Source organism: Bombus pyrosoma, linkage group LG11 (assembly GCF_014825855.1).
Source record: "Bombus pyrosoma isolate SC7728 linkage group LG11, ASM1482585v1, whole genome shotgun sequence".
Classification (NCBI taxonomy): domain Eukaryota; kingdom Metazoa; phylum Arthropoda; class Insecta; order Hymenoptera; family Apidae; genus Bombus; species Bombus pyrosoma.
The window spans coordinates 3,595,457-3,608,506 of NC_057780.1; the positions used below are offsets into that span (position 1 = coordinate 3,595,457).

The 13,050-nt window shown below is 36.4% G+C and overlaps 1 protein-coding gene across 9 annotated transcripts in view; it reads left to right on the forward strand.

Moving 5' to 3' along the window:
* The window catches only part of LOC122573133 (hemicentin-1), a 422,997-nt gene that overhangs the window by 406,871 nt on the left and 3,076 nt on the right, over nt 1-13,050 (forward strand). For 3 of the 9 annotated variants that reach the window (XM_043739125.1, XM_043739123.1, XM_043739128.1), the window contains one exon: nt 6,158-6,904. In XM_043739125.1, coding sequence (XP_043595060.1) covers nt 6,158-6,901 — 744 coding nt within the window. In that variant the 3' untranslated portion in view covers nt 6,902-6,904. Of the gene's footprint in view, nt 1-1,881; nt 3,347-3,777; nt 3,919-6,157; nt 6,905-9,698; nt 9,766-13,050 lie in introns of those variants that run through there. The other 6 variants (XR_006318664.1, XR_006318663.1, XM_043739130.1 and 3 more) reach the window with 6 other exon arrangements.

The following is a 13,050-nucleotide window of genomic DNA, read 5'->3' on the forward strand; positions in this document are numbered from 1 at the left end:
TTGAAATGAAGCACACGTGACAATAGCCGTCTCGGTGGCCGAATCTCATTCTGCAGCCAGTATTCCAGTTTGTCCGTTTGGCCTGTTTGCTTGCACGGTACGCGGTTGACATTCGAGCGACAATAACTGGCCCTATGCTCGGTGAACGAATTTTTCGAACAAACGACCGATCTTGATTACAAATGCGTGTTCTCCTGCTCGATGACAAGAGACGCAAACAAACGATAGTCGAAAACTCATATGATTCGTAATCTTAGCCTTCAAGGAGGTCCGAGTACAATTCGTAATGCGGATAGGGTAAAGATGATTTCTCAATGTAGATTTTCATGTTATACGAGAAAACGAGAAAAGATGCAATTTAAAGTTAATGAGAAGAAATTTAAAACGCGTATACTGTACAATTAGAATCCTCGCTCGTTGTGTCAATTTCAATTTTACAAATAAAAGTTTAATTTATAGAAAAGAGATTTTTATAATTACTCTAACATTAAAAGGAATTTTACATTGAAGAAACAGAAAGAAGGGGACTTTGAATTATTCGTACGATTAAATCCACATTCAACTTTCCGAGCAAATAAACTGGTTGCAGTTTGAAGACGATTTTGACGAAACCCAGAGGTTGTTCAGTGCAAAAATATCGCGCGAAATATTTAACACGTGTATAGGAGCGTCGTTAATATAAACAATTCGTTGGAAGGCTACGAAGATAGATTTTCAGCGGATGAGAGCATAAACTTCTCGAGTATTTCTCGCGTAAAAACCTTCGATCGCGTTCCGATATTATTCGAAATTAAATACGGAAGTACCTTGAAACAATGAAAACTAATAATAGCGGCTGCTTTGCACGCGGTTTATTTATTTCCAGCGGTATTTCCTCGTCGGCTTTAAATATGAGCGTTCGACGACTGGTCGAGCGGCAAGAATTATATTTTCCATAATTATTTCGATTCTCCTGCTTGAAACTTTATATCGATAGTATTTATGATAAAACACAGATAAATTAAAGATCAGCTCGTTCATTAAGATCAGTTCACAGGTCAATTCGTTAGAATAAAATTATTTGGTTCTTTATATTATTTATACCAAGTGGGCTTGTTCAATTATGCATTTCTATTACCATGTAAGTGAATTTAATTAACTGACAAGTATTTCCAATTTTTCTTCGCACTGAACTGTCTGAAGGGTTTCAATTCTTTGCACTCCAATTCTACTAGAACGATTGAAAGTGAGAATCTTAAATTATCTTTCACTACAGTTTATTATTCCAATTTGTAAATTACATTCATAAAATCCAGGTAAAAATCTTTATTATTCGTATTACCTCAAGGAAGTTTAAAATTCTTGAAGATAGTAATTGAATTAATAGGTTCAGAGAATAAGCTTATTCGTCGTTGTTCGAGAAGCTTAATGTTGCTAGTTTGAAGGAATACTTTCTATAAATATCAAATATCAAGTGAAAAATCAATACTTCATAATTGCAATGTAATCTCTAACTTTATGAGGTGCATCGGTCGATATCAAGTATCAAATCAATACAGGGTGTACCACAGTTTCCCCACGACACGATATACTGTAAATTTGGAAGCACTTTGTACAATATAATCGATAAATGGAAAAAAAACTTAGAAACCCGGTATCGGTATCGGTATCGGTATAGTAGATGCCGTAAGTTCTAAAAATTCTCACTTGCCGCGCAACGATATCCACATAAAATTAAAGATGATATATCATTAATTGGAAGGAGTAGCTCCTATCGATATCAAATATCTAGAGAAAATTTCTATATGAACGTCTATAAATCATAAAACGCGAGCAAAGATGAATTGGAGTGGAAAGAGTGAAACTCGAGCATAAGTAGCGGCCGGTTGTCTTTTGTTTTAGTTGGTTTCCCCTATGTTTGCCCGAGTTTCGGCTTTGCATGGCACGTTGCATCATCACCATCGTCATCATCATCGTTCGGTACAGAGCTCGCCATGTCCCTCGCGGTCGCCTAGCAGAACGGCGTCTCTCTGCGACGCTAGTTCCGGTTATGAATCGACCAGGAGCCACCTAGGCCCTCACTATAGCGACTACAACATGCCCAGGAATAATTCGCCTGTGTTGAAATACAACAGCCTAAAGCCACGCCGAAGGAAGCACAAACGTTCGCAATTCTATTCACTGAGAATGTGTCGCAGACACGAGAACAACGTGCACAGGAAGTATCAGCTTTACGCTATTCCGATATACAAGTGCCCTCATAAGAACGGAAGTACCAGTACGATCACGACTATCGTCAGATCTGGTACACCGTCTTTATCCACCAACCAATCGGATCAGAATCCAAATTTTAATGAAAGTTCGAACGAAAGTCGTTCGAACAAGGATCAATCGGACGAGAAACAGTCGAATCCGACAGTGGCACCGCCACCGCCGATTCCAGCGCCAAGAAAGTTGAAGAAGACCGATCCCTCGAAGCACACCTATCAAAACGTTCCCCCTCCTGTTTTTCCACCGAAAAACATCTCGTTGCCGAGGACCAAGGTTTGTCGACTACTCGTGTTCCTTCCTATGTACGTTAAGTACCCGTATTCGTAGCAGTTCGTGAAGAACCGTTGCTGCCGCCCCCAGGAGATCGTTCGTTTCTTGCGAAGCTGTTGAAACGAACACACTGGGATTGATCGTCCGCTGGGTGATCGATCGATCGGACCAATCGTTCGTTCTTGTGTTCTATCTACGTATCTGCCTGGTTTTTACAACATGTTTTTCGAGCTGGATAAGATGCATGTTCTTTGAAGGACGGGTTTATTTATAGTCGAAGAGAAAAATGGAAGGGATTTATGGAACGTTTGTTTGATTAGCTTGATCATGCTTTTTGAAGGAATGCTATATAGTTTTGAAAGGAAATATATTGTATTACCGTTAGGTAACAGGATGTGCCACGTGATCGGAACAGAGCTGTAGAAGGAAAGATTTGATTATTAAATAAAATTACAGAATAAGATTAGATATTCAATTCTTCCACCTAATAAAATCAAATGAAATGAAACTTTCCATTCGTGAAATAATGACGTCACTAATCAGCGGTTTCTATTCGACTAATTTCCTATTGATTTAAGATGCAGCGCCCGTATGATTTTCATGTCGCGATCGGTCAACATTTTAAAACCAAATTTTCGCCATTTCCATTCTTTCGTGCATCTTAATTACCAACTCGGTCAATATTCAACGACTTTCCAACGATTGTTCAATATCAGCCAACGATCTCACTCGGTCGATCATATCCCATCGACCTCGTGTAATTAGTCTACGCTTGGCTCGACCATATTCTTGAATTACCCACTGCTCAAGTCGTATAATGAACTAACGACGTTTATTCAAATATAGAAGCGGAAGAATTTTAAAATTCATAAGCATTAGTCATTTTTTTAAATACTTTAAATTAAACAATCCTATTTTATTTCTATCGCTGTTGAATAAAATTTGAAAAAAAGCTACGTTACACGTATTTTGTTTATAGTTATTTATACACTGCTCGATTATGGTATAAGTTATAGCACTTTTGTGGTATATTTTGAAAAAAGGATATATGTATATGTCGTCCCAACAGTTCTGAGATAACAATTTATGTTTTGCAATTGAATTTTTTTCTACCGTTTTATCGCGACCGAGATTTAGGCAGCAGCAACGATATTCTCGAACATTGCATACAAAAGTAAATCCTATCCCTTAAGCACCAAGTTTCTAATAATTAGCATCGCACCTACTGCATGAGTACGATTTACGTGTCCGCAATAGATATAAAACAGCAGCTTCGAGCAAATAGGAGGTAGAGTTGCCGGAGTTGCCGAGTTATAATCGGAAATCATATTTTCCCTGCTAAGCTGGATCTGGCCACCTATGTAGCGACCGTCCTTGTGTATGTCGGCCGCGTATCAAGTAAGTTTCCACACTCACGACACAAAGATACTAATACACACATACACACGTAAATAACAACTGTACACGTTGCTTGCCACAAAGCTTTTCAACCTTATTCATAAAAGGAGGTGAAATATTATTTCGAAGCCTTTTAAAGACTCAGTGGCGCGGTCTCCTTCTCATTTCCTTTTTTCTTTCTGTTTGGAGGAAAAAAGAAATTCCCCTTTCCACGGAGTTGATATTGTTTTGAAGAGATAGTAAAAAAGATGTTTGCTCGGTCTATTCGAAGCAACGGAGAAAAGGAGATACGGATGCTCTGGTTCGCCAAGTCGCTTCTCGTCGACCGACGAGGAAAATCTTTTTGAGACGCGACACCAGCTTCAAACGATCTTCCTTATAACGAGTACTTTCGCCAAGAGGTACACGATAACCACGTTATGCTCATTCCCGGGAATGCTGTGTATAAGCTAGGATTTATATTTCGCCGTTAAGGAGAAAAGAGAAAATGTCGATCGCGGATACTGGCTCTTTCACTAATGAAATATAAGAGGAAGAAATTTTGCAAACTATTAAATAAATTAATCGTTCCACGGGGTAAGAGTACAGCAGCACCTAAAATATTACTGAATATATCGGACATAGGAATTTCGAAAATGTTTCTGATATCGGAGAGAGGAAATTTTGTACTATTCCTTATCAATTACATAACTTTCCTTTTAAAAGATTTCATGAAAAGGAAATAAAAACGTATGTTCAATTTATCTGAAAGAATCAGCAGAGTATCCAGACAAAATTCGATTGGAATGCAATAATTTAGAAGAAACTGAGTTGTAAAATTTGTAATTTGTTTTTAAGAACGAAGCTACGTGGTTTTATTTTTTGAAAAGAATATGGAATAGATAGAGAAGATTGAACGTGATACGATAAAGCGTTTAAACTGTATAATACATTTTTCTCTTCGATAATCCTAACAAGTTGATTTGCACGTTGATCATGTACGATTGACTTGTTTTCAATAGAGCCGTGCCAACGCTATAAATCATATACGACATACGCGAATGACACACGAAATAAATAGTAATATCAGAAAAAAATGCTTCATTCAACGTTATCTGTCATATGATCAATAACTTCGATGAAATTTTCGTTCTCGAAACAAATCGCTTTGCCAGTGAATGAATCAAATAGCCAATTGACGTCGAATATATCGTAGCAGTTTGAACAATATTTGCATATTAAACTTTAATTCGACGAATAGCTATCTCTTTCTGCCGGAACGGAATTGAAATAAAAATTAAAAGGTACAAAATGTTTCGGTTTTCTCGTTTCACTGACTTATCAAGAGCAATTTCTCAGATACAATTAATATTATAGAATGCTATTGTTTGAATTAAGACGTTTCCTCCGAATGATTCGCAAAAAATGAAATAGCCATTGTGTCTCTACGTTCTCTCCGATAAATTCTCTTTCTCTCAAGAACTTTGTCGAAATTTCAACTTTCGCTTCATCGCTAAAGACCACCGCTTATTTCGACCATTTTATCGTTTAATTCAGTCATATAACAAAAGATCGATATCCAAATAATGGAATTAAAATCGCCTTTCATTTCCTTCGACAAATTTTATCTCGCAACATTCCAAATTTCAAATTTATCGGAACAATCGTATCCCTCTCAATACTTCCAATTATTCCATTGTTAAAATCATTCGTATAACAAAGAATCCATATTGAAATCCCAATGGACCTATCTTCCAATCATTTGTCTCAACACGCATGCGGTAATTACCCACTAGCACGATCGAAGGATAAAATAATAGTTCGCTAAATCCATGGATAATTTCTCTAAAGTACCATCGAATCAGTGAAATTAGTTTAATTTATCGAACATTTCCTCTCAAAAATTGTCAAAGAATGAACCTTCGATCGCCTTTCATTTCTTCCTTCTTTCTGCTTTTTTCTTTCTCGTCAGAGTTGAAATTTCATTTATCACCACGATGATAACCACATGTCTTGTAAAGTATTTTCGATTTCTCCCGCCAAAATCATTCATATAACAAAGAATCTATATGCATAGGAAAATCCCAGTAGACCTTCCTACAAGCGACCAATCATCTCTCCGACCGCTGATAATAATCCACTGGCGCTGTTTCGAAAGACGAAATAACATTTCGCCTCCGGGTTCGGTATCGCGATATCCGCCACTAACGACACCTCCCTCGACAGCCGTATCCCCAGCGACTAACCCTGCCTGTTGCAGACCGACAGCCTATACAACTACAAAGAACACTACCAGCAACAACACCGGCAGGAGATGCAGCAGTACAGCTATCCGTTACCGAGCAACAGTTCCAGCCAACTAACACTGCCACTAACGCGCAGCCTCTATCATTCCTCGATAGTTAGCCCCTTGCAGACCTCGTACGTGCACGCGAACAGCCGACCACCGACCTTGGCACAGCACGAGAATCATCTTCCCATGGTGGCTCATCCCGACGAGGAGCAACAGAACTACGCGAACCACGACTCTACGAGGCAACCGCGCCGCCATTCGGGCAACCGGTCAAGCGACCGAAGTCAAAAGTACAGGAAGCACAAGCGTAGCGAGCGGAAGCAGAAACAGAGGCGGCCAGAAGCTTCCAGGAGAGCAGACGCGTACGCGAGCGCGCCCTCCTGCGAGACGAGCTTCCACCAGGTCCAAGAACTCGGTATACCCGAGACTTACAAAATCTCCTATCCCCATTACTACGAAGATGACATCGCGGAGTGTCCAACCGACTATCACAGATCGAACCCGAGTTCTCGTCAGCAGATCTGGGAACGACAGTCGAATCGTTGCCCACCGGAAAGCACGCACTACGCGGACACAGGTGACACGAAGAACCGGAACAAGTCAAAGAGGATGTCGTCGAACCTTGGCGATGGGCGGTCGCCGTCCGCGCCCACGATAATGCAGTACGCCGAGCTACACTTCCGGGACGTCGGTCAGGAGATCGATGTCTAAAAGGTCAGTTGGGCGGGTTCGGGTTTCAGGTTGTTTGGGAATTTACGCTGTAGATCGTTGGTTGCGATATACGTGTTTTCGCAGTGAGAAGTCTTGTCTCAGATAATTAATATGTTGTAAATCGATACGCGAATAAAGTAAAGAAATTTTAGTCGAGTTCGATGATCTCACGTTGCAAATTATAGTTGCGGTGTATATCGCGTATAGATTTTTCGTGTTGAGGCTATTTGATGGTTAAGATAATTGATATGCCGTTGATATGAAATTTTGTGCTAGATGTTCCTCTTTTCTTTTGTCGTGATACAAACATTGGAAAATTTTCATCGAGTTCAGGGATGGTAGGATATGCTAATAGATAGTATTGTGTTATTGGAAAGTTTGATGGTTGAGATAATCGATATTTTCTGAATACAAAATTTTATGTTACATAGATACGTAGACAATTTTGTTTTGTTGCGCAAAGACACAGGATTTGTTAATCTTACGATTGAATTTGATCGATAGTAATCGTAAATACAATAAATATCGCGTAAATGATAAAGCAAATAGAGAATTTTGAGTTTGTGAGGGAAGGAGATGGGAAGTTAGAGATGAAATTGTTCATACGTGTTTTATGGAGAACATACGAAATTTATATAGAGATTCTGTAATTAGAAGCTTGAATTTAGAATTATGGTAGGAGGAAATTTGAATCTTTCGCATCCATTAATGAGATATCTCGTTGTTCGAGCGACGCTCTCAGCAAGATCTCGCGTGACCTTCTACCAGAGTGAGATATATCTACTGCGAAGATTTGAAATGAAAATTAGTTTAACAGATATCTCGTTCACAAGTGTGCGAGGATTAACGATAAACGTGTGTTATACCACATTAAATGCGAAAATTGAAAAGCAAATACACGAGATATTTCGGTCGAAATATCGCATCGTAATATTCCTCGTTTATAAATATGAAGAGATTGTTGAAAAAGGATATATTTGATACGTAAATGCTTATACGAAAAATAATTATATCTGAGAAATCATTTGTATTTACATAAAGATTTGTATATATGATGGAATCATAAAATAGCATATTTTGATTTGACTAATAAATTGTGAGTACGTATTATTATAAAATACTGTATAGCATATAAGAAATGTGCAAACGATTGAAATTTTTACGTTGGTTTTCTAAAGAATATTTAAAATGGGAAGATTTCATCATGATAACAAATTACCAATCTTCTTGATACTAAACAATAGGTCCGACAAATTTTTCATCGAAAAGTGTTTATAAACTACAGCGTGAATTCTTGAATCGATATTATCATCAAAGCGTTATTGACAAATCAATTCAATAATCAGTTCATCTTCGACAAAAAGGAATGAAAATAATCGAAAAATGATAGAGGATTGAATGTTTAGAAATTTCTACTAAAATTATTGACTACTAATTATTAATAAAATATTATCCATTGAAAGATCATTTAAACAAATTTAGAATAATATATTAACAACAAATTATAATAACAAGCAATAAAAAGATCATTATAATTATAACTAAGGAATTATAAGCTGGGTACATATCGTTTGGATTACATCCTAATTTCGCAACGGAATAGCAGGTATGGAAAAATTCAACATTTTGTTTCTTAGAAAATTGTTTCGTTGTTTTTACGTGTGAATTTTCTATCGTTCGAAATTTAATATTACTCCGTCGTTGCGACTGTGTCTGTTTGTTTGCCTTTGTTTCTGCGTGTATGATTTCTTGCATTCGTTTGCCTCTTTTCTCTTTCATTTCTTGCATTCTAAATATGCTTTCGAGCTTGCCATTTTTATAATTTTAATAATTACCAACAACGGATTTGCATTTCTTTTTTCCTCCTTTGTTTCTCGTATCAACTTTGTCGGTAAGTATTTTTAAATTAGAACCAGCTAGCGGAGAAAAAGTCGATTAAACCGCGTGGAATTGAAAACAGGTAAATTGGACGATACGTAAAACGAATTTCGTAGAAGAATTTTTCTGTTGAATATCACAGGCTTGGTGATATTGCGATTACCTAAATATTACAAACGCTTGTAACTGTATTAAAAATCTCGTTTATAAATTCCATGTCAAACGTTTGAAAATTTCCCTCCAGTTATTTCATCGAAATAACGATTGTTCGATATTAAAAATAACAATGATACATTTGCTCGCGTAACAAACGTCGAAACTTAAATAAATTGTTTTGCAAATCTCTGTATCGAAAATTGCGTTTATTTAAACATCGATACTCGAATACTTAATATATCAATTTTACCCGAAACTTTTATTGTCACCGATTAAACAGTCATAATTCGGAAAAATAGTTAAAAACGTTGAATAAAGGAAGTATCTTAGCAGGAAAGGATTAAATGAATAATATACAGTGGTTTACGGAAGTATTTGAACACGTATCACGCAACAATTTTATATATATATATATATGTGTGTGTGTGTATTGTATGCCTGTTATATAAAACGTTTTGACATCTTGTTAGCACCATAATGAGAGACACGATTGTCATGATTATACGTATATTTGTGAAATTTTACAATTCTCATTACAGCGTTCATTACAGTGCTAATGAAATTTCAGATGTTTTATATGACACGCATAATATATTTATAAAAGATGACAAGTGTTCAAGTTGTTTCGTGAATCACTTTAAGTATAATAAGCAGATTATGGGAGAACCCTGTAAATGAAGATTAAAACGATTTGTCGCTTGTATTCATAACGATATACAGGGTTGTCATACATAACAATTGTATTCCAAATGTTTGTTCGTAGGAGGGTCAGCAGACAAAGAGCGATACGTACATTTACTAGGACATTTTGGCGTCCGACATGCCTTGTAGGTACATTGTATTCTATGAATTACGTCGTATTGCTTAGATTTGTTATCAGTATGGCGATCGATCCGACATGTGCGCTACGGCATATGGACAATGAGGCTCTGTTTGTAGAAAAAGCTTTTGACATTGTAGTATTTAATCCTTTGCACTTGATGATACAACGTGTATCACAGTTTTGATATAGAGCTATATCTTAAAAATCATTAATATCTCGAACATGGAGATATTTGGTGAGATTATATAACAGGTAATCGTCGTTGGAGATATATCGTTCGTTCGTTCGGTGAGTAATTTCTTGAATTCAATGCGCTTAACGTGATTTCACTCTCGAATCTCGATTCCCTGAATTTATACTCATTTTAACAAACAGACGAACATTCGATGTTCCGAAAGGAGTTCTGACATAAGAAGTCACACGTGTCAACAATTATTTTTTCGTATTTTCCTGAGACTTATGAAATTTCTCAACTATGCTAAAATAGAGTTAGCTCGCAAGAACAGGATAGAAACTTTTATAGAAATGTTTTTATACAAATGTTTACAGAAATCTATATTTTCGTAGACACGAATAAAGAAATAAAACAATTAAAATGAAAATCTTATCGTCTGTATGTTCTAACATGTATTTTACTTTTTATATATTTGTTATTTGTATACTATTTTATATATTTGTTGCCATTGTTGCTTATCTGTCGTAACACAAATACATAAACATTCGCAGCGTGTTAATGAAAATAATGAATTAATAAGAAAAATTCTCAAATTTCTATTCGCTTTCCGATGTCAACGGAATTTGTACATTTTTATACACTGCGCCAACAAATTTCGAAACAGTTATCTACGCACGAATGACACAAATTCTAAAAGAATAACAAAGCGTGTACACCTGAGATTTAAACTTTCTTCGGTGCGTTATAAGATTCGATCTACAGCGCGGAGATAAGCGCGTCGTCTTATTAGACTATGCTCATTCATAATCGTTTAATTGCCTTTCCACGGTCACGTTACTTGTCGAATCGATAATCCTCTATAGATAAGTGGCGCCAGTTATTTAACAGAATTTATATCTCGTTGGAAAGCGAGATACTCTAGAAATCGTAACTTTCGATGTTTTCAAACTCGAATAATTTTCAACTAATTTTCATTCGAAATAATTCTGAATTTAATATAATTTACTAATCTGATATAATTGAATAATATATGACCGTTTAAAAGGCTTGCATCGATATCTGAAAATTCACATTTATCGACTAATGCACGTGTCTATTGCTCTAACGATATTTTACCATTTGCTCTTAATTTTTCATCCTCCTCCTCGATAAACTTCTTCGGACCATTCTCTATAGATATTTATCTAATAAATTCAATCTTTTGTTGTGAGAGAAATTTAATAAAAAGTCACCTGTATGATAGTATGTTTTACGTTAGTAGTATCTTCTTGAGGAATGCTTTCGTTGTCAACAAATTCCAGACGTTCCTCCGCGATTGTTGCATTTAGTCCAAATGCAAGCATTATTTGTTCAAATTAAGCAGCTTAGCGTTTGTTACAAGCAACAAATATCTTCCACGTTCGGCAAACGAATCGTAGGATTTAATATCAACACTTGCTAAAAATGGGACAAATTTTTCAAACAACCTGGTTTAGTGGTTTATAAAATCCAAAGAGCCACAATGATACAGATAGCAATAAAAAATGTTAAGGAAGAAAAATGAAAATATCTTTTTCACGATTCAAGTTTTAATAATAATACGAGTTGCGATAGAAGATAATCCGATATTCTACACCAAGGAAATACTATAATTCTATGATAAAAATTTGAAATGTTTCAAGTTTGAACGGTACCTTGCTAGCGACCAAAATCGGCTTCCTACTTTTAATCAGAGTTTCGAAGCTTTTTCCAGATATAAGCGAAAGAAGCTAAGCCAGAAAAGCAGCGAATAGGTCACGTTCGCGTCATAAACTCAATCCCAATCGCAAACTTTAACAAACTACTGATTCCAAACTTATGGGCGTTGGTAACCCGAATTTCATCGAAACGATGCTTCAAATTAAACATTACCATCGTATCGTAAACTTCATAGCGAACTATCTATTTGTGAAAAAATTCATTTCTGTTTTCGATATACTTTAATCCTTTCTTTATACTTCTATACTATGCTTAGTATTAATATCGCACGATACAGGGATTAATAGTTCCAAATTAAATCGTTGATTCAAGAAGCAGTGACTCGTAATCCTAATTACCACGTGTGAGGAATTCTTAACTTACAAACTTTCAAGAAACTTTCCACTCAAAATGTGAAAATATTGATGTATTTCAAAAGCAGGATATTAATTCAACGATCTTCAAATGCAGCGTTCATGAAAAAAATCAACTAACAAGTGCAAAGGATTAATTTGTCCTAATCTCCGTGCAACTTCCACAGCTTTCCCGGTTCGGCTGCTACATTTACAAGAAACTTGTATCAAAGTTCTATATACCAATACATAGCATGCAACGAAAAACAGAAATCGAAACAGAACACCAACTTTTTACCACACGAAAGAAACAGCATGATAAAAATACAGCGGTAGCGACGAAAAGAATACTATGGGATTTGCCATTTAACTCTTTACCTACGGAATACTCTAAAAATGACCGTTTCCCGTAGAATACACAATTCTATATAATAATAGTTCTTCCAAATTTTTTATGATTCACTATAGTACAGAAATGAATGGATTTAGCCCGCCAAATACAAATTCGAAGGAAACAACATTTCATATGCACCATATGCTTAACTAATATACCTAACTTTTTACTTTTAAATTTGCTTACGGATACTTTAATATCTCGCTGTACTTTACGATACGTTTCACCATATCTTTAATATTTAATTTCGTTAAAAGTACTCTTATTCCGTATTCGCGTCAGTTCACGAAATTAGCCATTCTTGTTAGATATTAGCGACGTACAAAACAGAGATCCGCGTTGTCAGGTTCGCGAAACGAAGCGACGTATACGTCTGACTGATCATTAAAATTCTAACAGCAATGAACACATGGTTTGGTCGTGGAACGATAAAGCTGTTCGGGTGGCAGGCGCGCGTCGAAAGTTTCGAGGTGGAATCGGCGTCGATTCATCGTCGAAACGTCGCTCGATGATCGCTTTATCCGGCTGTGTTCGATTGTGCATGCTAGGATTAGAATGATCGCGGCAGCAACGGCTTCGTGGACGAGCCACGTTGTAGCATGCTAGCTGGATGCCTGCTTTTATAACGTAGACAGCATATTGATATATCGTGGT